The sequence below is a fragment of the Mobula birostris genome, chromosome 20 (genome assembly GCF_030028105.1).
Source record: "Mobula birostris isolate sMobBir1 chromosome 20, sMobBir1.hap1, whole genome shotgun sequence".
In the NCBI taxonomy this organism is placed as follows: Eukaryota; Metazoa; Chordata; class Chondrichthyes; order Myliobatiformes; family Myliobatidae; genus Mobula; species Mobula birostris.
The window spans coordinates 14390318-14414176 of record NC_092389.1 but is presented as its reverse complement, the minus strand read 5'-3'; the positions used below and the strand labels follow the sequence as shown (position 1 = coordinate 14414176).

The 23859-nt window shown below is 42.7% G+C and overlaps 1 protein-coding gene across 1 annotated transcript in view; it reads right to left on the bottom strand.

Moving 5' to 3' along the window:
• pou2f3 (POU class 2 homeobox 3) overlaps nt 1-23859 on the bottom strand; it is a 40304-nt gene that overhangs the window by 3940 nt on the left and 12505 nt on the right. The window contains exons 4-12 of the mRNA XM_072238303.1: nt 20899-20934; nt 20219-20324; nt 16843-16934; nt 15995-16189; nt 15251-15392; nt 7820-7965; nt 6837-6998; nt 682-748; nt 48-156 (exon numbers count right to left, since the gene is read on the bottom strand). Coding sequence (XP_072094404.1) covers nt 48-156; nt 682-748; nt 6837-6998; nt 7820-7965; nt 15251-15392; nt 15995-16189; nt 16843-16934; nt 20219-20324; nt 20899-20934 — 1055 coding nt within the window. The remainder of the gene's footprint in view (nt 1-47; nt 157-681; nt 749-6836; nt 6999-7819; nt 7966-15250; nt 15393-15994; nt 16190-16842; nt 16935-20218; nt 20325-20898; nt 20935-23859) is intronic.

Here is a 23859-nt window from a genome sequence, read left to right as displayed (position 1 = left end):
AATTTGGAAGCCTGCCTTGCTCCAGATACCTTTCCCATGCTCCTTACCCTGGAGTAGTGCCGAGCCCAGACTGACTGCTCGTAGAGGTGTGTCCACTCTCAGTGGACGATGTGACTGGTGAGGAAGGCCTGTTGGTCATACTGGAGGAAGACACTCCTTGAAAAACAAACAATAGAGTACAGAGAGTCACACTCAAACTGAGCATTCAGATCAGGCACACCAGAGTCCTCTTTATCACTCTATAGCACATGTACCCATGACAATGAAGGGGGTCAAATTTGGGGTAATGAATGCCAATACTCAAATCAAATAAAGCGAAAATTTGTCCTTGGAAGTATTTGGGTGACAAAAAACAATAATCACATTCATTCTTGAACTAAATACAAGAATGGTGGCATGATGGTCTCCGATGCAGCAAAAGGTAAACTGCTCAAAGTCGTCCGTGGGTCAAACAGCATTAGTGGAAGCAAAGGGATTATCAACAACACCCTGCATCAGGAGAGAGAGCAGAGGAATTTGGTTGGAGTCTAGAAGTGAGAGGGAGGGGGTGAGACAGAGGCTGATGGACCCTCATCTGCCTCTACCATCACTTTCCAGCCCCTCCATTGCCCCAGAGTATGTCCATGCAATTGATTCCCAAACTTGATCTTTGATAAATCAATGCATCAGTGCAGTTATTACCTGTCATATTCAAATTGTTGTGTGCATGTGTCATGATCAGAGAGTCAATGGATCCAGATGTAGAAACCTACAAAAACAAATACACAAGTTATTAAACTGTGTTTACCCTGTGCCTTAAATGACCAAAATTGCTGATTTAATCAGAATACATCTTCAATGGATTTGATTCATTTTGATTTTGGAGATAAAAACCCCAAGGCATTCTACAAGTATGTGAAGAGCAAGAGGATAAGACATGAGAGAATAGGACCATTTACCAAAATTTTTATATGTATTTCAAAACATTCTTATTTTTCTAACTAAGAAGTTTTTTGATCAAGTTGACTCTATTATTTCATCTTTTGTTTGGAATAATAAAAGGCCAAGAATTGGAAAATGTCATTTACAAAAATTAAAAAAGGATGGAGGTCTTACTTTGCCTAATTTAAGAATGTATTATTGGGCGGTTAATATACGTTATGCGTGTTCTTGGTTGTATTGGACCGATAAAAAGGAACGACCATCTTGGGTTGATTTGGAATTGAAAACTGTGAAACAATTTCATTTAGCTTCGTTATTAGGAGCTCCTTTACCTGTACAATTAGCCAAAATTTCTATTCTAAATATAAATCCTATGATTAATCAATCATTATGAATTTGGTATCAGTTTCGTAAGTTTTTTAATCTTAAAAAAATTAAGCTTCTTAGTTTAATTTATCGAAACTATTTATTTAAACCTTCACTTAATGATCCTACCTTTTCTCTTTGGAGGAATAAAGGAATTTTTTCCTTTATGGACCTGTTTCAAGAAGGTCGATTGATGTCCTTTGAGAAATTAGTAACTAAATACTCTCTCTCATATTCAAATTTTTTGCAATATCTTCAGGTCAGACATTTTTTACAAGAATATTTAAGTAATTTTCCATATATACAAGATTCTGACCTGTTAGACATTATTTTAAAAATGAATCCTTTAGTGAAAGGCTTTATTGGGAAAATTTTACTATTACAACAGGATAATTATCCTATACTTAAGACCAAGCAAGATTGGGAAAGAGAGCTTAATATGACCTTGATAACAGAGATTGGTTGCAAATTTTGAGGCTGGTTAACTCTTCTTCGATTTGTGCCAGTCATTCTCTAATTCAATTTAAAATTGTACATCGTTATTATTTGACGAAGGAGAGATAGTCTAAAATATTTCCTAATGTAAATAATCAGTGTGATAGATGCAAAACTGAGATAGCTACATTGACACATATGTTTTGGTCATGTTCTGTATTGAAACAATTTTGGAAATCTATTTTTTCTATAATCTCTAAAGCTTTAAGAATTAATTTACAACCTAATAAATTGACAGTTTTGTTTGGTATAATTCATCAACATATTCATGGGTATTTCTATATCTGACCAATATGTAATTGCATTTGTCACATTATTGGCTAGAAGGGCTATTTTATTAAAATGGGAAGATGCCTCTGCTCCCACTTTGATACAATGGTTCTCTCAGGTGATGTTATGTCTTAGTTTGGAGAAAATTAGAAGTCGAGCTTTTGATCCTAAATTCGACTTTGAGAAAAGGTGGGGCTCTTTTGCCCGTTATTATCATTTGACTTGAGTTAATTAAGATGGTCCTTTTCTGATGCTTGGTTATATGAATTGGTTGGCGGTTTGATGTCTTTTTTTTTAATGGAAGCTTGTATGGCGCATAGCTCTGGGTTTGTGCTCCAAATGAGTATCCCCCCCCCTTTTTTTTTAAGTTATTAGGGGTTTTTCTCTGTTTTAGTTAGTAGGGGTTCTTTTTTTCCTTCTTTCCTTTTTTCCATAAAAAAAAAAGCTTTAATACTGTTTTTTGATTATTATTGATATACTGTTTAGCCCGGTTGATAGTTTAACTTTTACTCTACATATAGATATGTTATCTTGATTATTTTGATGTATTTTTCTCTGTTGTTGATTTTCAATAATAATTAATAAAAAGATTTAAAAAGAAGGAGAATAGGACCAATCAAGTGTGACAATGGAAAAGTGTGTATGGAACTGGAGGAGATAGCAGAGGTACTTAATGAATATTTTGCTTCAGTATTCACTACAGAAAAGGATCTTGGTAATTGTAGGGATGACTTACAGTGGATTGAAAAGCTTGAGCATATAGACATTAAGAAAGAGGATGTGCTGGAGCTTTTGGAAAGCATCAAGTTGGATAAGTCACCGGGACCGGATGGGATGTACCCCAGGTTACTGTGGGAGGCGAGAGAAGAGATTGCTGAGCCTCTGGTGATGATCTTTGCATCATCAATGGAGACAGGAGAGGTTCCAGAGGATTGGAGGGTTGCAGATGTTGTTCCCTTGTTCAAGAAAGGGAGTAGATAAAGCCCAGGAAATTATAGACCAGTGAGTCTTCAATGGTTGGTAAGTTGATGGAAAAGATCTTGAGAGACAGAATTTATGAACATTTGGAGAGGCATAATATGATTAGGAATAGTCAGCATGGCTTTATCAAAGGCAGATCGTGCCTTACAAGCCTGACTGAATTTTTTGAGGATGTGACTAAACACATTGATGAAGGTAGAGCAGTAGATGTAGTGTATATGGATTTCAGCAAGGCATTTGATAAGGTGCCCCATGCAAGGCTTATTGAGAAAGTAAGGAGGCAAGGATCCAAGGGGACATTGCTTTGTGGATCCAGAACTGGCTTGCCCACAGAAGGCAAAGAGTGGTTGTGGACGGGTCATATTCTGCATGGAGGTCGGTCACCAGTGGTGTGCCTCAGGGATCTGTTCTGGGACCCCCTTCTCTTCGTGATTTTTATAAATGACCTGGATGAGGAAGTGGAGGGATGAGTTAGTAAATTTGCTGATGACACAAAGGTTGGGGGTGTTGTGGATAGTGTGGAGGGCTGTCAGAGGTTACAGCAGGACATCGATAGGACACAAAACTGGACTGAGAAGCGGTATATTGAGTTCAACCCAGATAAGTGTGAGGTGGTTCATTTTGGTAGGTCAAAAATGACGGCAGAATATAGTATTAATGGTAAGACTCTTGGCAGTGTGGAGGATCAGAGGGAGTTTGGGGTCCGAGTCCATAGGACAGTCAAAGCAGTTGTGCAGGCTGACTGTGTGGTTAAGAAGGCATATGGTGTATTGGCCTTCATCAACCATGGGACTGAGTTTAGGAGCCGAGAGGTAATGTTGCAGCTATATAGAACCCTGGTTAGACCCCACTTGGAGTACTGTGCTCAGTTCTGGTCGCCTCGTTACAGGAAGGATGTGGAAGCCATAGAAAGGATGCAGAGGAGATTTACAAGGATGTTGCCTGGATTGGGAAGCACGCCTTATGAGAATAGGTTGAGTGAACTCGGCCTTTACTGCTTGGAGCGACAGAGGCTGAGAGATGATCTGATAGAGGTGTAGAAGATAATGAGAGGCATTGATCGTGTGGATAGTCAGAGGCTTTTTCCCAGGGCTGAAATGGCTAGCACGAGAGGGCATAGTTTTAAGGTGCTTAGAAGTATGTACAGAGGAGATGTCAGGTAAGTTTTTTCACGCAGAGAATGGTGAGTGTGTGGAGTGGGCTGCCGGCGACTGTGGTGGAGGTGGATACAATAGGGTCTTTTAAGAGACTACTGGATATGTACGTGGAGCTTAGAAAAATAGAGGGCTATGGGTAACCTGAGGTAATTTCTAAAGTAAGTACATGTTCGGTATAGCAATGTGGGCCAAAGGGCCTGATTATTGTGCTGTAGGTTTTCTATGTTTCTATGATGACAAACTTCAATGCACAGTGGAGAGCATCCTAACTGGTTGTATCACAGCCTGGCATGGAAACACCAATGCCCAGGAATGGAAAAAGTCTGCAGAAAGTGGTGGGTACAGCCCAGTCCATCAGAGGCAAAGCCCTCCCCAGCATTGAGCACACCTACAAGGGGTTCTGCCACAAGAAAAAGAGGATGCTGTCTAAGTTGCATGCCATCTTGGACAATGTCTCCCATCCACTACGTAATGTACTGGTTGGGCACAGGAGTACATTCAGCCAGAGACTCATTCCACCAAGATGCAACACAGCGTCATAGGAAGTCATTCCTGCCTGTGGCCATCAAACTTTACAACTCCTCCCTTGGAGAGTTAGACACCCTGAGCTAATAGGCTGGTCCTGGACTTATTTCATAACTTACTGGCATAATTTACATATTACTATTTAACTACTTATGGTTTTATTACTATTTATTATTTATGGTGCAACTGTAACAAAAACCAGTTTCCCCCAGGATCAATAAAGTATGACTATGACTATGAAAACAGCATTCATCAAACAAACCACCCCCGCCTAGCAAGCCCTCTTCTCACTACCATAATTGGGCAGGAAATATGGAAGCCTTAGGACCCACAACACCAAGTTCAGGAACAATGATTACTCTCTAGCCATCAGGCTCCTGAACCAGTGTGGGTAACTATAATCACTACTCTGAATTGATCCTATGACCATCAAGAATTCTTTACTCATGTTCTTAGCATTATTTTTATTTGCACAGTATCTATTTTTGCACATTGGCTGTTTGTCAGTCTTTATAGTTTTTCATAAAATTGTATTATATTCATTGTTTACTGTGAATGTCTGCAGGAAAATGAATCTTAAGATAGTATATGATAACATATTTGGACTTTGATCATAATTTACTTTGAACTATCCGAAATAACACGATGCCTTCATTCCAGATATCTGGCTGCCCTTCCCTTCCAACTATTCTGTTCACTAATCACAGGGCACAGGTATCCACCCACACACCAAGGCAGAAAATGGCTGCTAATCCAGGGCTGGAGGTCAATTGAAGAAGCAAAGAGAGAGATGGTGGGAGGTAGAGCTGGGTATATGATTTATTTATACTTTTTTTGTGTGTGTGCGCAGGTATCACTGACAAGGCCAGCATCGTGCCCTCTCCAGTTGCTCTGAACAAAGCACCTGCTGGGCCATTTCAGTCAACGATATTGTTGCCCCAGAGTCTCAAATCAGACTGGGTAAGAATTATGGAAAATTTGAATTCTGCAGGTCCATGGCGAGATTTGAACTTTTAAGCTTAGATTATTGGTCCAGACCGATAAATCACAGCACCCCTACTGTTGTCAGATCACATGGATACCAACGGCATTTGGATGACGTCCAAGGAGCAGCAAATTGTTGAAAAACACAAGGGGGCCAAACATAGGTCATGGAAGAAGTTTCAGAGCTGATGGTGCACCTGCAGGAATTGACGTTGCTTTTACTGATTATCAGGCAATGAATGGAGAGACAATGAAACCAGATGAATGGTCAGTAGAGGAGAGGCATTGTTAAAAGTTGCAGACATGTTCAGAGGAACAGTGAGGAATAATTTACTATGATCAAAAATCACATGAGTCATTAATAAGATCCTTTGTGTTGTGGTTCAGCTGCAAATGCAACTTCAGTGTTCAAGCATGAGGTTCCAAAAATATTGCTAACCGATGTATGGTATCACAGCACTTTGGGGCATTTGTGGTGGGGGGGGCAGGGTAGGGAAGATGGAAATGGGGCATTGCAGTATAGAGGGTTCAAAGGTTCTTCCACAAGTGCTTAGTGCCAGAAGGATTTAGGACACGGGGGCAAGAGTATCTACGAAGGCAGAAACATTAATAATGTCGTCCAATGTGAAGACAGGAAGGGGGCCAGCAATTCAGCAAGAATAAAACTTCATTTCATTTTAAATGCTGCATGGGGAGCATGTCACTTTCCTAGCTTTAAAATTAACTTTGCATATTTATCTCTGTCCGAATTCAATCTTCCGCTCTGAATCTAAATTCACCCATTTGAATTTATTTGTTCAGTCTTGGCACTCTGAATTTCACAATCCTTTAGTCTGACTAGTTAAGACCATTCTTGCTTTCTAGAGATTGACGTGCCATTTCCAACTCCCACTTGCAACAACCTGCTGAGAAAAATGTGGGCAATTTAACTGATAAGAGCAAGTCTACCATAAGCAACAATTAGAAAATTCTCCCCACTAATTAGTTTAATTTTAGTTTAATGATTGATTTACTCAAAACATAGGTGAGAGCGGAATTGGATTGTAGCAGAGTGAATGGGTATCCAATATAAACAAAGTCTCCAAGACGGGAGGAATGATCACCAATAAGATAACCATCAACAACTCTGAGGCTCACCAGTCTTGAGCTGTACATTGGTGTTTTGCTGGATGGAGCAACAGGGCAGTTAATCCTCTTCTCTTTCTGACGCCGATTGCAGAACCAAACACGGACAACTTCTTTCTCCATTGACAACTGTTCTGCAATCATCACAATTTCTTCGGAGCTGGGCTTAGAGTTCTGATCATCAGAATCAATAAATTAGATTATTTCTGAACTCAGCAGGCACATTCCACATTGCAATACAACTACAAGGTCTAACAGTATAAAAAGTAATGAACGATGTCCAGGAGAGGGTTAATGACAACTGATCAGTTTGGCACAAAATACGGCAAATGTTGTAATCTGGGCTACACAAAAATGCTGGAGGAACTAAATGGGTCAGGCAGGGAAATGGACAGTCGGCATTTCAGGTTGAGACCAATTCCAGATGAAGGGTTTCAACTCATAAATTTTTACTGTCCATGTCCTTTCCCTCCAGATGCTGTCTGACCTACTCAGTACCAAAAGATTATTCTTTAGCAAAGTTATTGAAGGCTGCCGTGGTTGAGGCAGATAGAATAGCATCATTTAAGAAGCATTTTGATAGGTACACAGAGTTCTGGGGGCCACACTGATACGAGTTGGATGCTAGAAATTGGGACTAGCTGTTTTGAGCACCAGGATCAGCATGGACTCATGGGACCAAAGGCCCTGTATCTGTGCTCTATATACATTATGAAGACATGGCTGGTAAATGGGAATCAAGAGAATTCACCAAAGAATCCCAAATGGTTGACGAATCGCCTTCTCTTCCAACTGTTATGGTGGAGAGATGGACAGAGGGGAAGAGACAGACAAACATGAGGATAATGAGAACAACAGGGAGAGGAGATGAAGAGAAAGGATGAATTAAAAAAAATGATCGGCCATAACCATACGTTTGCCAAGTTTTACACATGTACAGGAAAAGGAGTGAAGTCTGACTCAGACAAATGTTAACACTGTTCAAATAAACTCACCTCATGGAAACGCTTCTCCAAAGTCAGGCGAATGTTGGTTTCAATGCTTGTCCGCTTCTTCCTTTTGCGGCCAAGACCCTCCAATCCAATCATTTGCGGAGTGAGAGATGCCAAGCTGTTCAGTGTAGAATCAGAGGGGACATTTTCTACCCAAAGAAACGTTGTGTTAATGAGATTTATTACTGTGTGTACACCACAACCCAAGAGAAGAGAAAGCAGCTATTTTGTTTGAGGAAATCTGCATGGATCAGTGTAGGATCTGTTGTTTAAAATATACAAAATGATTTGGATTAAAAAATGAAGGTGCTCTGTGTATCATACAGCCTACTGTATATTATGGGACTACTTTATGTTGTAGTTACACGTCGTTGCATGTGCTATTAGGCGCGTATTGATCTGCACGTGTGTGTTCAGTTTGGTTTCAGTCAGTAAAGAACCCTGTTAATTTAGCTCCCGTCTCCAGGTTTTTATTTATAGCTTTGTTGTGTAACCTGGCCACATACATCACAAATTGGCGATGAGGTTAATGAACCTACATCATATGGGAACGCCATGTTTTAATTAATAACGACACTTGGAAGAAGAGCGCAAGGTACGAGCCAAGGCAGAGCGAGGCCACGAGTCCAAAAGGAAACAGAAGCACAGTTCGGGTCGGGAACGTCGGGAGACCAAGAGACACAGTCGGAGCCGCAGCACGTCCAGCTGAGACCACAGCCGGCGCTGACCCCCAGGGGCTGAGGGTCTGCCTGCCCCAGAAGGGAGATAAAAAGAAGCAACACACACATCTAGACGGAGTGCGCTCGTGGCGCTAGCAAAAAGATCACGTGAGTCAAAAAAGGGAGAATGGGCCTTAATTAACATAACAAAGATGGCGATGATCGGAACCATTACAGCATTTGATAGTGGCATTGAAGACTGGGCAACTTACATTGAAAGAGTGGAGTTATATTGGGAGTCTAACAGTGTTAATGATGAAAAGAAAGCCAGTGTCTTACTCAGTATTATGGGAGCAAAAACATACGGGCTGCTACGGAGCTTGTTAACCCCTGAAAAGCCAGCTGACAAAACGTTCAAGCAAATAGTAGACACTCTCCAACAGCATTTAAACCCCAAACCACTGGTCATTGCTGAAAGATTTAAATTCCATAAACGGAATCAGAGCAAAAATGAAAGCATTTCTGAATATTGTGCTGAATTGCGCAAATTATCAGAACACTGTCAATTTGGAGCTGGTCTATCGGACGCATTGAGGGACAGGTTAGTGTGTGGCATGCACTGTGAAACCACACAGAAGAAGCTTCTGTGTGAAAGAGACCTTACATTCGAGAAAGCACTAAACATCTCAATATCAACAGAAACAGCGGCACGGGGTGCTTCCGAGATACAACAAAAATCTCTGGAATATGCCACAAATAAAAGGTCACTGAACAGAAATGAAGGAAAGAAATGTTACCGTTGTGGTAACGGGTCACAAGACCCTGAGGACTGTTGGTTTAAAGACAAAGAATGCAGAAACTGTGGCAAACAGGGCCACACTGACAGAGCTAGTAAACAGCAGAAAAAGGACAAAATACAGGGAAACAAGAAACCCCAGAAAGGAAAATACAACAATGTACACAAAATGAAAGAAAGCAATTCTGATGAAAACGACTCAGACAAAAGTGAATTGCCTTGTCTGCAACTTCACAGCGTGAAAGAGACAGATGATTGAAGAGTAATATGGGTCACTCCACAAGTGGCAGGTGAAAGACTGAAAATGGAGTTGGACACAGGCTCAGCTTTAACAGTGATCTCTGTACACGACTACAAATGACTGCATCCATCCAGCAAAACGACCTCTGAAACGAACTAAACTACTGCTAAAGACTTACACAGGACAGACAGTGCGTCCCAAAGGTAAAATTAAAGTGACAGTGACCTACGGAGACAAAACACAGCAGCTGAACCACTATGTACTGAAAAATGGAGGACCACCATTGCTGGGACGTGAATGGCTCAGGAAAGTCCAGTTGGATTGGCACACCATCAAGGCACTAGATGTGTCAGCAAAGGAGGGCAGCAAGGCTACATCCGAGAGACTGTCACAAATACTTGCTGACTCTGAGGAAGTGTTCATGAAAGGAATAGGAACACTTCAGGGCATGAAGGCATGGATTGAGATTGAGGAAAATGCATGTCCAAAATTTCACAAAGCCAGACCAGTGCTATATGCAATCCATCCTACAGTAGAGGCAGAGCTGAAAAATCTGGAGCAGACTGGCGTCCTGTCAAAGGTGGATTGGAGTGAATGGGCCATGCCTGTTGTTCCAGTGATGAAGAAAACCTCCAGCACAAAACCAGGGAAACCAAGCAAGGTGCGCATATGTGGTGACTTTAAAGTGACTGTTAACCCAGTTCTCTGCACAGTACAGTATCCTCTACCCTGAATTGAGGACATTTTTGCTTCCCTGTCAAGAGGGGAACATTCACAAAAATCGATTTGACCCAGGCTTACCTCCAAATGGAAATCGATGAAGCATCCAAGAAATACCTGACAATAAATACACACACAGGACTTTACCAGTACAACAGTTTGGTGTTTGGGATAGCATCAGTGCCTGCAGTCTGGCAAAGGGCAGTGGACCAGCTGTGTTATCGCACAAGTTTCCAGATGACTCCGAAAGACCAATAGCCTTTGCCTCAAGAAAGCTAACTTCAGCTGAACGCAACTACGCACAGATTGACAGAGAGACCCTAAGCTTCGTGTGGGGAGTCAAGAAATTCAATCACTACTTGTATGGCCAAAAGTTTACTCTGTTGACTGACCATCAGCCTCTCGTGTCAATCTTCAACCCAAGGAAAGGCGTTCCAGTGATGATAGCACGAAGGCTGCAGCGATGGTCTCTTTTCTTAGGTCACAGGTATGACATTGAACACAAGAGGACCAAGCAACTCGGCAACGCAGATGGTTGGTCACGTTTACCACTGCCCACTTCGAGATAACTACACAAATGGATTCAGCAGAGGTCTTTCACACAACAATAGTTGAACAATCACCAGTGACAAACAGCCTCATTGAAAGAGAAACACGCAATGACCCTATGTTGTCAAAAGTGTATGACATCACGGTAAAGGGATGGCCAGCGCGTGGTAACACACTGTTTCCAGCCTTCTCAGCAAGGAAGGAGCAGTTGTCGGTGTGCCGAGGCACGCTAATGTGTGGCTCACGAGTTGTGATCCCTCCCAAGCTACACACCAGAGTGCTAGAGGAACTGCACGAGGGGCACCTGGGTACCGCGAAGATGAAAAGTCTTGCCCGTGCCTATGTGTGGTGGCCAGGAATCGATAAGCAGATTGAGGACTTGACCAAGAACTGCTCTGGATGTCAAAAGATCCAGAACACACCACCACAAGCCCCTCTCCATCCATGGGAGTGGCCCTCATCACCATGGCAACAAGTGCACATCGACTTTGCTGGACTATTCATGGACTCCAACTTTTTAATCGCCATTGATGCACATTCCAAATGGTCAGAGGTCATCAAAATGAAGACAACAGCATCAGAAAAGACCATCACAGTTCTGAGGACCATGTTCGCCAGGAATGGCATACCAGAACAAATCTGCACAGACAATGGACGACAATTTGTCTCTGAAGAATTCCAAAGTTTTGTGAAGAACAATGGAATCAAGCACTTTACATCTGCCCCTTACCATCCATCCACAAATGGCTTGGCAGAAAGATTTGTGCAGACATTCAAGAAAGCCATCAAGGCAATGGACAACAAAAAACGACCACTACAGCACAAGATTGACAACTTCCTCCTTGCCTATCGTAATGCAGTACATGCAACCACTAATCAGACTCCAGCAATGATGTTTCTGAACAGGAACCTGAGGTCCCGCATGGATCTTCTTAAACCAGATGTACGGCGTGATGTGGAGAACAGACAGTTCAAACACTTGAATGCTAAGTCAACACAGAGCTTCAGTGTGGGACAGTCAGTTCTTGCACGTGCTCACTGGAGTGCAAAGTGGCAACCGGGTATAATTTCCGCCATAGACGGGCCACTGATGTATAGAGTACAGGTGGGAGAGAACGTATGGAGACGTCCTGTGGATCAAATCCTGGATGCTCAGGTGAAAAACACAACAACACCTTGCCCTGACTCCCTGGACATAGACACAAACACTCCTGATGTGACCACATCAGCCTCACCCACAGATAATCCTGTCATCAGTGCTGATGACCCACCTGATGTACCTGTGGAGACTCATTCCCCAAAGCAAATGTTTCAGGGCAGACATTACCCAGAGAGGCAGAGAAGACCCCCCCCCCCCCGCCGAGACTTCAGTTATAATTATTATAATTATTACGTTACTTTGTTATTATGTGATATTATTAAGTTGCTAAGTAAACGTAGGCATTTCTATGTTAAGGGTACACATATTTGTTTAGTGTAGTGCCCCAGAAAAAAAAAGTTGATACACTATTAAAATAAAAGGGGAGGAGTGTACCATATAGCTTACTGTATATTATGGGACTACCTTATGTCGTTGCATGCGCAATTAGGCATGTATTGACCTGTACGTGTGTGTTCAGTTTGGTTTCAGTCAGTAAAGAACCTTGTTAACTTAGCTCCCGTCTCCAGCGTTTTTACTTATAGCTTCGTTGTGTAACCCGGCCCCATACTCTGATTAGTTGGTTGACAGTTGATGCAAAAACTGGTAGAATTGCAGAGAGTAAGGTTTTCAAAAAGCAGCAGGATATAGGTCAATTGGAAGTTTAGGCAGACTAATGGCAGATGGATTTTAATCTGGACAAGTGTGAGGTGGTGCTTTTTGGGAGGTTAAATACAAGAGGAAAGTATACAGTAAAGGGCAGGACCCTTAGGAGCATTGAGTGGCAGGCTGACCCTCTTTGGTCAGGGCACAGAGTACAAAGATGGCAGGTCATGATGTACCTGTGTAAAACTGTGGATCAACCACTTTTGGAGTATCGTTGCAGTTATGGCTGTTGCATTATAGGGAGGATGTGGAAGATTTAGAGAAAATGCAGAAAAGATTCACCAGGATTAGATTATATTAGCTATAGGGAGAAACCTGGATTTTTTTTCCTCTGGGGTGTCAGAGGGCAAGGAAAACCTGATAAAAGTTTATAAGATTATAAATCAGGTCGATAGAGTAGGCAGCCAGAATTGTTTCCCCGGGTCTATAAGAGTTTATAGGAATTGTGCAGGGCAAGTTTTGTTTTGCTTTTCACAGCATGGTAGCAGCCTGAACTGTGCTGTCAGGAGCGGTGGCGGAAATTATGCTGGTGTTTAAGAGGTTGTTAGACAAGACACATGAATATGCAGGAATGGAATATTGTGAACACTTTTGGTCCTTTTATCTAAGAAACTATGTGCTGACATCAGAGAGAGTTCAAAGGAGGTTCACGAAAATGATTCCAGGATTGAAAGGCTTGTCATACAGAGTTTGATGGTTCTAGATCTGTACTCACTGGAATTTAGATGAATGAGGGGTGACCTCATTGAAACCTATTGAATGTTGAAAGGCCTTGATTGAGTGGATGTGGAGCAGCTGATTCCTACACTGGGGGAGTCTAAGACCAGCCTCAGAATAGAGCCGTCCTTTTACAACAGAGGTGAGGAGGAATTTCTTTAGCCAGAGGGGTGAATCTGTGGAATTTGTTGCCACAGGTGGCTGTGGAGGCCAAATATTTAACGCAGAGGTTGATCGGTTCTTGGTTAGTCAGGGCGTCAAAGGTTACTGGGAGAAGGCAGGAGAATGGGATTAACGGGGATAATAAATCAGCCATGGTGGAATGGTGGAGTAGAAGCGATGGGCCAAATGGCCTAATTCTGCTCCTGTATCTTGCAGTCTTATGTAAGAGCCATATACAGGGGAGAATGCTGTCTTTTTTTGGGGTGAAATGTCAAAAGATCATTATACAAAGGGGCAGAAATGGTGATATTCAGGGTTTCCGTTTATTCATTTAATAACCAATATTCCTTCTGACGTGTCCCTTAACTAATTTCCTTTTAAATTGTGCTTTAAAGATTCCATGAGGGCACAAGTTTTAAGGTGATGGGGCAAAGATTAAACATTTACACTACAGGCTCAGGGCCTGAAACGAGCTACAGGGGGAAGTGCAGAAGCAGATATGAAGTTTGAAGATCAAAGTAAATGTATTATCAAAGTACATAAATGTCACCATATTCTACTCCGATTCATTTTCATGCGGCAATTACAGTAAATACAAAAAACACAATAGAACCAATGAAAAATTACACACAAAGATAGACAAACAACCAATGTGCAAAAGATAACAAACTGTGGAAATACAAAAAGAAAACCAAAAATAACAATAAGCAAGCAAGTAATAAATAAATACTGAGAACATGGGTTGTAGAGTCCTTGAAAGTGAGTTCCTAGGTTGAGGAATCAGTTCAACATTGAGGTAAGTGAAGTGATCCACAATGGTTCAGGAGCCTGATGGTTGAAGGGCAATAACTGTTCCAAAACCTGGTGATGTGGGACCCAGGGCTCCTGTACCTCCTGCCCAATGACAGCAGTAAGAAGAGAAGAAGTGAGATGGTATTATTGGTTTTCTTTTTCGTACTTGCACAGTTCGTCGTCTTTTGCACACTGGTCCTATGTCTATCTTTCTTTGTAGTTTTTCATTGATTCTATTGTGTTTCTTGTATTCGCTGTGATTGCCCACACCAAAATGAACCTTGGTAGAATATGGTGGCATATTGTTTAAGAAGCACTTACACAGACACATGAATAGTAAGGGAATAGAAGGATAAAGGCCTTGTGCCAGGAAATGGGCTAAGTTTGGATTAGCATCATGGTTGGTATAGACATTGCAGGCTGAAAGACAAATTCCTGTGCTTGTTTCTTTTGTGTTTAGTAAATCACACAAGGGAGTCTGTGTAAATTTACCCTCAGTCAGGGGCTGTCTACTGACTGGTCACATTGATAGTATGTGGACAGCTAGTAACAATTGTCATTATCAAGGGAACAAGTTGGATACATCATTGCTAAAGCTGAACTGGCAAGAACCATATCTTTGCCTTGAACAGATTAAGAGCCTCAATGTAGTTCTCAAAGTTCAGCGAATTTCTGAATTACTATTGAAAAGGGACACACTTCAGAAGGGATATTGATTACGAAATGAATGAGGGAAAACCTGAATATTACTGAACTTTTGCCCCCTCACGTTGGTGAGAAACATCTTACAAACTAACTCAAGAGTAACTTGACATTCAGTGGGATGTATGTTTGGAATAATCAACCAAGTGAGGAAGTCTGGTGTTTACACTCTGCTTAACGGGAAAATGGAGTTGTGAAATAATATTTTTATTTCCTGACAACATGAAGAGCACAGTTTCAGCTGCATTAGGGAGAAGCACCAAGGGAAGAAGCACTCATTTGAACCGGATACCTGCATCACTCAGCCATTTTTCCAGCAGTGGCTTGAGTTTGCACATGTTCTTGAAGCTCAGGTTCAAAGCCTCAAATCGGGAGATTGTAGTTTGACTAAAATCATTCCCATATAGTTTTCCCATCGCTAATCCAACATCTCCCTGCAAAGAAAGAAGAATTTAGGGATGTGAAAGCTTGCCATCTACTTTCAACTGGGCAAGAGTTTAAGAATCACTTTGGGAGAATCAAGTATAATTGTCTCAGCTGACAGTCTACTGAAGAATGAAAGTTCAACCATCCAAGGTGCTTTCTTTTGGATGAAACCAAGAACAGACATGCACTCCCAGAATGATGAGAAAGATCCCTTGAAACTAATTAAAAATAAAATGTGTTTTTCCTTATGTCCTGGCCAATGTACATTTTTTTTCACCCAGATTTACAGAAACAGATTATTTGCTCATTGTCTGTGCACAACCTGTCCCTGCACTTCCTCTGTAAATCATCATCATCATGATTGTTCTTGCCAAATGTTTCTACAGAAGTGGTTTGCCATTCCTCCTTCTGGTCAGCGACTTCACAAGACGGGTGACCCCAACCATCATAAATACACTCAGAGATTGTCTGCCTGGCGTCAGTGGTCGCATAAACAGGACTTGTGATATGCACCAGCTGCTCATACGACCAGTATAGTTAGAGAGAGAAACAACCAAGAGTTCCTTTGCCACATAGAATCCCCAACAACTGCTGCATCCTGTTGTCTTACCTGAGTGAAACCCAGCTTAATTCGCCTTTGCTTAAATGTTTTTGCAAACTGTTCCAGTTCCTCCAAGTCATTCGGCTCATCTGACTGCACAGGAGCGATGTGCTTTGGAGCAATATGCTTTGGGACCTGGTGAGGAGGAAGAGCTTCCAAATGTGACTCCAGGGTCGAGCCCATGAGACCTGATCGAATTACTGCCTGTTGAGATATTAAAACAAATTCAGTTAATGGGCTTGAGCACAAAATTCTGGAGAACTAAATTGTCCAGAAAAACCTTTCAATTAAGGTCTTACCATAGGTCAGAGGAACAGACCCTTTATCCCTGTAATCCTCTTCAGTAAGATCACAAACTGCAATTCTATCTACAGCACTCTCCCAACTGCTTCATTTATCAGATCATTCCCAAAAAACTGATGAGTCAGACCTACACAAATTAGCAACTGTGTTTCCACAGTCCACAGGAAATGCAGACTTCCAAAGTTTCAGAAGTCTTGACCGAAGAAATTTATTCTCTGCTCTGGGCCAAACAGCCAAACTCTTTGCCTAATACCACAAGCCCTAGATACGAGATATCTTCATTCATCAGAAAAGGCAAACGCATTTAACAATAAATTTACATTTGCAGCAATCTCAATCCCACAATCCTAATTCCACGCAAATGTAACAATGCCTAACTTGACTGCAGTCTGTGACACTGCTGTGATACCCTTCCAGCCTGGTACAATTTTGGCCATGTAGTTAGAGATCAGCAGGGGAGTCTTTGCTGACTCTGGAAGTAATGAGCGGAAGATCTCTGAGAGAAGTTGCTTAGTGTTTAAATATTAATGAAACCCTTCAGATGATGTACTAACCTGTGAAGTGAGCCCAACGCCAGTCTGAGGAGAACAGAGGGAACTCTGTGATTGCTGAGACAATGGAAGCAAGTTGGGAGACTGAAGTGCACCTGAAAATATTTGAACAAATTATACAACGACTATATCACAAAATTACTACAAACCTCCTCCAAAGAGACAATATATTGCACTCTAAAGGTCCAAAAAGAGGGAAAAATCAACCATAATTTCAATGTCAATGCTGATTAACAATGTGATGAAGCATCCACTTTAGAGTTTGTTTTCAGAAACAGAGATACTTACTGCACAAATACCCAATCAAACCCTCTTGTCAGGGGTCCCTCGCCCTCAATCACACATATGCCAACTCTCTCCCTCAAACAATCCATCCAGGTGGGTCCAAGCCAGGAGTTCCCAACCTTTTTCATGCCATGGACCCCAGGTAAGGAACCCCTGCTCTGAACCCTCTCCCCAACTTCTCAAACCCACCAACGTATTCCCTTCCCCACCTGCGAAGGGATCCTGCCGCAAAATGGACATGCAGTCCCCATCACCAACCATCCTTTACCAAGATAACCTAATTATTCCCTTCTCATCAGCCCAGCACACCCCAGACTCTGCTGGAGTTCCCCTCTCTCCCATCAACACCGCAACTCGTCATGGTGTTACTCCCTCTGAATGTAACCTGGACAGCTCACCCTATCTACTTCCGAACAACCCAATGACCACAGGAACTCCTGTCACACCACATCCTCAGGCTAGGCTGGTCGGCTCTTCACATTTTCTGCCCCTGAATCGCCACCAATCCAGATAAATATTCCCCTACTCCCTACCTCAGTTGTTCCCTCACCAGCAGCACCCACCTAACCCACAGGAAGCAAGCACCCGCTGCTGCCATGCACCCCAATCCAGACAAGCAATCCTTTACCACTGATAATAGACTGGAGTTGTCATAATTCATGTATTCTTCAATTCCAACCCACCCAAGTACCCCATTACCTCTAGTTCCCCCAACCAGACAGGCATTCCCCTGCCCTGACAAGGCATTTCCCAACCTCCCTATATACTCCAATTCAAACAGACAGTCGGCCCTCCGTATCCGCGGATTCAACCAACCGCGGATCGGGATAAAAAAAAAATGGAAGTTCTCTCTCTTTCTTCTTATTCCCTAAACAATACAGTGTAACAATTATTTACATAGCATTTCCATTGTGCAGGTTTCCCCCACTATCCGAAAGTAGAGCATTCCTATGAAACCTTTCGTAAGCCAAAATGGCATAAAGCGAAAAAGCAGTTACCATTAATTTATATGGAAAAAATTTTATGAGTGTTCCCAGACCCAAAAAATAACCTACCAAATCATACCAAATAACACATAAAACCTAAAATAATACTAACATACAGTAAAAGCAGGAATGATATGATAAATACACAGCATATATAAAGTAGAAATAATGTATGTACAGTGTAGTTTCACTTACCGGAATTGGGAAGACAGTGAGCACACTGGAAGGTTCATGCATTTTTCGTCATACAGTTCTTTGTAAGCACTCAAAACATCCTGCAAACCTGCCCTAAACCTACATGCCCTTTCAAAATTGAAGTCATACTTTCTGCAATCACTGCAGCACTGTCAATCGTAGTGAAAATCTCACACAGTTCAAAGCTATGGCGGCTTGATGCTGAGTGATGCTGAACACTATTTTCGCTTTTTGCCACTCTCGCTGTTCGGTGTGTGCGCGCTGCCTCTACAGCGACTCGCTGCAAAACAAACGCCGAAGGCTAATTTTCACTTTTCGCCACTCCCGCTGCTCGGGGTTCACGCTGCCTCTTTAACGGCTCGCAGCAAAACAAACGCTGAATGCTATTTTCGCTTTTTGCCACTCCCGCTGTTCGGTTTGTGCGCTGCCTCTATAACAGCTCACTGCAAAACAAACGCCGGACGCTATTTTCACCACTCCCGCTGCTCGGTTTGCGCACTGCCTCTATAACGGCCCGCTGCAAAACAAACGCCAGACGCTATTTTCACTTTTTGCCACTCCCACTGCTCGGGGTGCGTGCTGCCTCTATAACAGCTCGCTGCTAAACAAACGCCAGACGCTATTTTCGCCACTCCTGCTGCTCGGGGTGCGCGCTGCCTCCATAACAGCTCGCTGCAAAACAAACGCCGAACGCTATTTTTGATTTTAACCACTCTCGCTGCTCGGTGTGCGCGCTGCCTCTATAACAGCTCGCTGCTAAACAAACGCTGAACGCTATTTTCGCTTTTCGCCACTCCCGCTGTTCGTTTTGCGCACTGCCTCTATAATGGCTCGCTGCAAAACAAACGCCGGACGCTATTTTCGCTTTTTGCCACTCCCACTGCTCGGGGTGCGCGCTGCCTCTATAACAGCTCGCTGCTAAACAAACGCTGAACGCTATTTTCGCTTTTCGCCACTCCCGCTGTTCGTTTTGCGCACTGCCTCTATAATGGCTCGCTGCAAAACAAACGCCGGACGCTATTTTCGCTTTTTGCCACTCCCACTGCTCGGGGTGCGCGCTGCCTCTATAACAGCTCGCTGCTAAACAAACGCCGAATGCTATTTCCGCTTTTCGCCACTCTCGCCGCTCGGGGTTCGTGGAAGAACTACGATGATTGCGTCTGTACTGAACATGTACAGACTTTTTTTCTTGTCATTACTCCCTAAACAATACAGTATAACAACTATTTACATAGCATTTACATTGTATTAGGTATTATAAGTAATCTAAAGATGATTTAAAGTATACGGGAGGATGTGCGTTGGTTATATGCAAAATACTACGCCATTTTATATACGGGACTTAAGCATCCGCGGAATTTGGTACCCGCGGGGTGTCTCGGAACCAATCCCCTGTGGACACGGAGGGCCGACTGTATTGCTCCATCCCCATCTCTTTCAGCCTGCAGAACCCACCCAACCCAAACCTGTTCATCATTTGAACATCGAAAACTGCAGATACTGGCAATATGAAATCAAAGCAGAAAATGCTGGAAACACTCAGTACGTCAGGCATCACTGGAAAGAGAAATGAGGAAATGTTTCTATTAAAAATCTTTTGACACAACAGGACATTTAACGTGAAATATTGATTCTGTTTCTTTCGCCACAGATGCTACTTGACCTGGTGAGTCCTCTCAGTATTTTCTGTTTATATTCCAGAGAACTGGTGCCCTATTTGCAATAACTAACCCCAAGAATACAGCTTTTTAAGCAGCCCCTCTGAGACTAGCTTTTCCTTAATCTCCACCTGCCACATATTCGTCCAGTGCTACCTATCCCAATCCTGCCAGTCCTTTCTCTGGTCCAAGCCGTGACAAACTTACATACAAGTCATCTGTAAGAAAGCCCCTGTGAGCAGAATGAGAGATCACCTTGTTGGTTCTGCTGTGTCTGAGGCAATAGGAAGGTTGCTGCCGTCTGCAGATGATGCCCAGGTACGACCACTAACTGCTGCAAGGTGTGAAGTGGCTGCAGGTCCTAAACAAAGGCGGCATTTATCAGTCTGGGATTCACACCTTTAACATTCTTCCCCAGAAGAGCAAATTAATTCTCGAACAGATTCTTATGCAATACCGTGCTTGGAATTGATACCAGTCACCACGCAGCCCTCCCCCCCCCCCAAAAAAGACACATCCACATTTTATTAAAACCCACACCCTATCCTCCAGCCCACAATGTAACTCCTTGGCGCCCTTGCCAAACCCCCACAAGCCCAATTTAATCGCCAGCCCCAAGACTTCCAATCACTGCTCCCAATACAATTACAGCGCTTCATGTCAAACACCGTCTTTGCTCCCCACTCCCGATCCAATCACACTCGCTGTCTCAGCAGCTAATCCCGACACCAGACACACATTCTCCGACAACAGACGCTTTTGTAAAATGGCTGCAAGTACACAAGTTGAAATGCTATCCCTTGCAGCAACAGACGTCCCGGTGGATTGGATGGTGTGTGTAACCGGCCACTTTCGGGCGTCCGAATACACATCACTGAAATCAGCGCAATCCAGGAGGTGGTACACCGTGGATGGCGAGCTATCTCTGCAGATACCTGTGAAGGTGACTCTCTCTGGTCCTCAGTTTTGATCTGGAAAATGGAAGGTAACCAGCATCAAACGTCAGGGGAAAAAAAAAGAGTATTGTTGATGCAAACAACACCTACACCAGTCGAGATACCAGAAACCCATCAAAACCTTCCTCCTTAGCATTAGGGAGAGCCTGAGACAGTCACTCCAATATCCAGTATACCAAAAAACTGGAACCAATCTAACAGTATGCTCAGACTAAAGAACGGCCTGAAGTCACATACTCAACATTTCTATAACAGCTTCTTCCCCTCCACCAACAGATTTCTGAATGCACAATGAACCCATGAATACTACCTTACCATTTTGCTCTATTTTTGGACTATTTATTTTGTTTATATATACTTTTATTGTAATTTATACTAATTTTTATGTATTGCATTGTACTACTGTCACAAATCAACAAATTTCATGTCATGACTGTGATTATAGATAGATACTTTATTGATCCCAAAGAAAATTACTGTGTCACAGTAGCATTATAAACCTGATTCTGAGATTTGAAAAAAAAATGACAGGCACTCCTTCATGATCTGCCTGGGATAGGGAGCCCACCTCCCCAATGCATTGTAAAGGAAGCTAAATGTAAACATCCCCATTGCAGCCTTATAGATTCTGCACACACCAGGACTAAAACCTGTTCGCTTCCCAAATCACCTGGCTCGAGACCAAAAAGTTGACACCATTAGAATTTATTTCTGAATCTGCTGCTTGAAGTAATAACTTGGAGATGATTCCATACTCCCACTGGCCTTCAGATCCTGACCTGAATCTCTGTTTGCAAGGGAGGGTTTGGAAGACTGGGATTGTCTCCAGGGGCTTGGCAACAGGGCACACTGATCTGAGTACTTGACAAAGGAAACACGCACGCAAAGATAAATGCTTTGTTTAAAAGTAATTTTGTTTCATTCTCTATACATTATAATTATAAATTGATGTTTACAAGCAATCAAAATATAAAGTTTTGTGGTACTTCTGTATCCCACAAGATATTAAGTGGTACTTTAATGTATTTCTGAGAACTGACTGCTCTTGCTACACCCACGATCCCAGCATCCCTCTCCACTTCACCCACAAACACTACGCATTTCTACAAAGGCTTCTGCACCCTCAGCTTGCAGCTGGAGCTCATCATGCACCATGTGTTAAATGTCACTGAATGTGTAGTCACAAGTCCAGAAACCAAACTGGTTGGACCGGGTAGGTTGGGCCCCACCTTCCCTCTGTATGCAAATTCCCACTCCCACCAGCACTCATTTTCAGCACTAACCAAAACCTGACTGAGGTCATCCCTCCCTCTCAAGTTCTACAGCAAATGATTCAACCAACATGAGCAATTCTATAAGAAAGAAAACACTAGCTGTGTGGACAACAAATATCTAACTCAAAAACTTTAGGTAATTAAACAGCCCAAATGTTACGATTTTGCTTTTCATAGCTAAAGCTCTCTGCATTAAGAGCACAGCATGAGAGACCATCAGTGTGGAACCTATGACTAAACCTATTTCCTGCTCACCTATTCTGAAAGTGCTGACTCTTGCTAAATAAAATTTAGTGTAGATCAATTATCCCTGCTATCCCTCACCCCCTGAGCTCAGATGGTCTGTCAGCAGGTTTGTTCCCTGGTATTAGTCACCATCAGGGCCTAGGCTTTGAAATTTAATCTGCTTTCAATGCCAAATACTCCCACTTGGGGTGACACAATGCAGGTTAGATGCAGAGCAAACTTTTGTTTACATTTCCAGGGAAGGGAGGGCACATAATATTGCAAAACCAAATCTAACACTCCCATAGGAGATGCAGCTCAGAAATGTTATGGAGTTTAGCTCTATCTGACCATGACAGTGGTGTGAAGACTGAAGCAAGGACAAGAACGTACTTGTGATGAGAAAAAAAATGTTAAAAAGCTGCAGGAGGTGCTTAGATGTGCCACGGTAGTGTAGCAGTTAGCGGGACGCTATTACAGCTTGGGGCATCAGAGTTCAGAGTTCAATTCCAATGTCCTCTGTACATCCTCCCTGTGGAATGTGTGGGTTTGCTCCAAGTACTCTGGTTTCCTCCCACAGTCCAAAGAAGTACCGGGCAGGTTAATTGGGCATTGTGAATTGTCCCGTGATCAGGTTAGGGTTAAATCGGGGTCATCAGGGGTCGTGGGGCCTATTCCGTGTCATATCTCTAAATAGAAAAAATGTTAAGTATCTGAAACAAAAACATAAAATGCTGGAAACTCAGCATGTTACACAGCAACTGTGAAAAGAGAAACAGTCAGCATCTTGGTTCTGATGAAAGGTCACAGAGCCAAAACTTTCCACAGATGCTGCCCAACTTGCTGAGATTTTCCAGCAGTTATTTTGTGCATGTACATTTGATGTTTTGGACCCAAAGAAGCAGCAAAGGCTTCAGCAGAGATCGATTTCTGCTGGCAGAAAAACTGGAGTATGTTTGGGGTTGGAAAAGATGATGGGAGGAAGCAGATTGCTTCAAAGTAGAGTGCTGGTGCCCAGTGCAATAATTATTTTGCTGGTAGACAGGGCAAGCTGGGGAAAGGCTGTTAATGTCACACTAGACTTGGGATTTAAAGTTCCATTGATGATAAAACAGGAAATGGAGATCATGGATTCTGTAACCACTATGGGCACCATGGTACCATAGTAGTGAGCTCAATGCTATTACAGCTCGTGGTGTTAGAGTCCAATTCTACCACTGTCTGTAAGGAATTCGTATATTCCCCCCCCCCCCCGCCAGGATCGCATGGGTCTCCCCCAAATGCTTCGGTTTCCTCACAGTGTCCAAACTCATACCACTTAAGTTAATTGGTCATTGTAGATTGCCCTGTGATTAGGCTAGCGTTAAATCGGTGGGTCGCTGGACCAGGTGGCTCGTTGGGCTGGAAGGGCCTGTTCTGTGCTGTATCTCTAAATAATTTA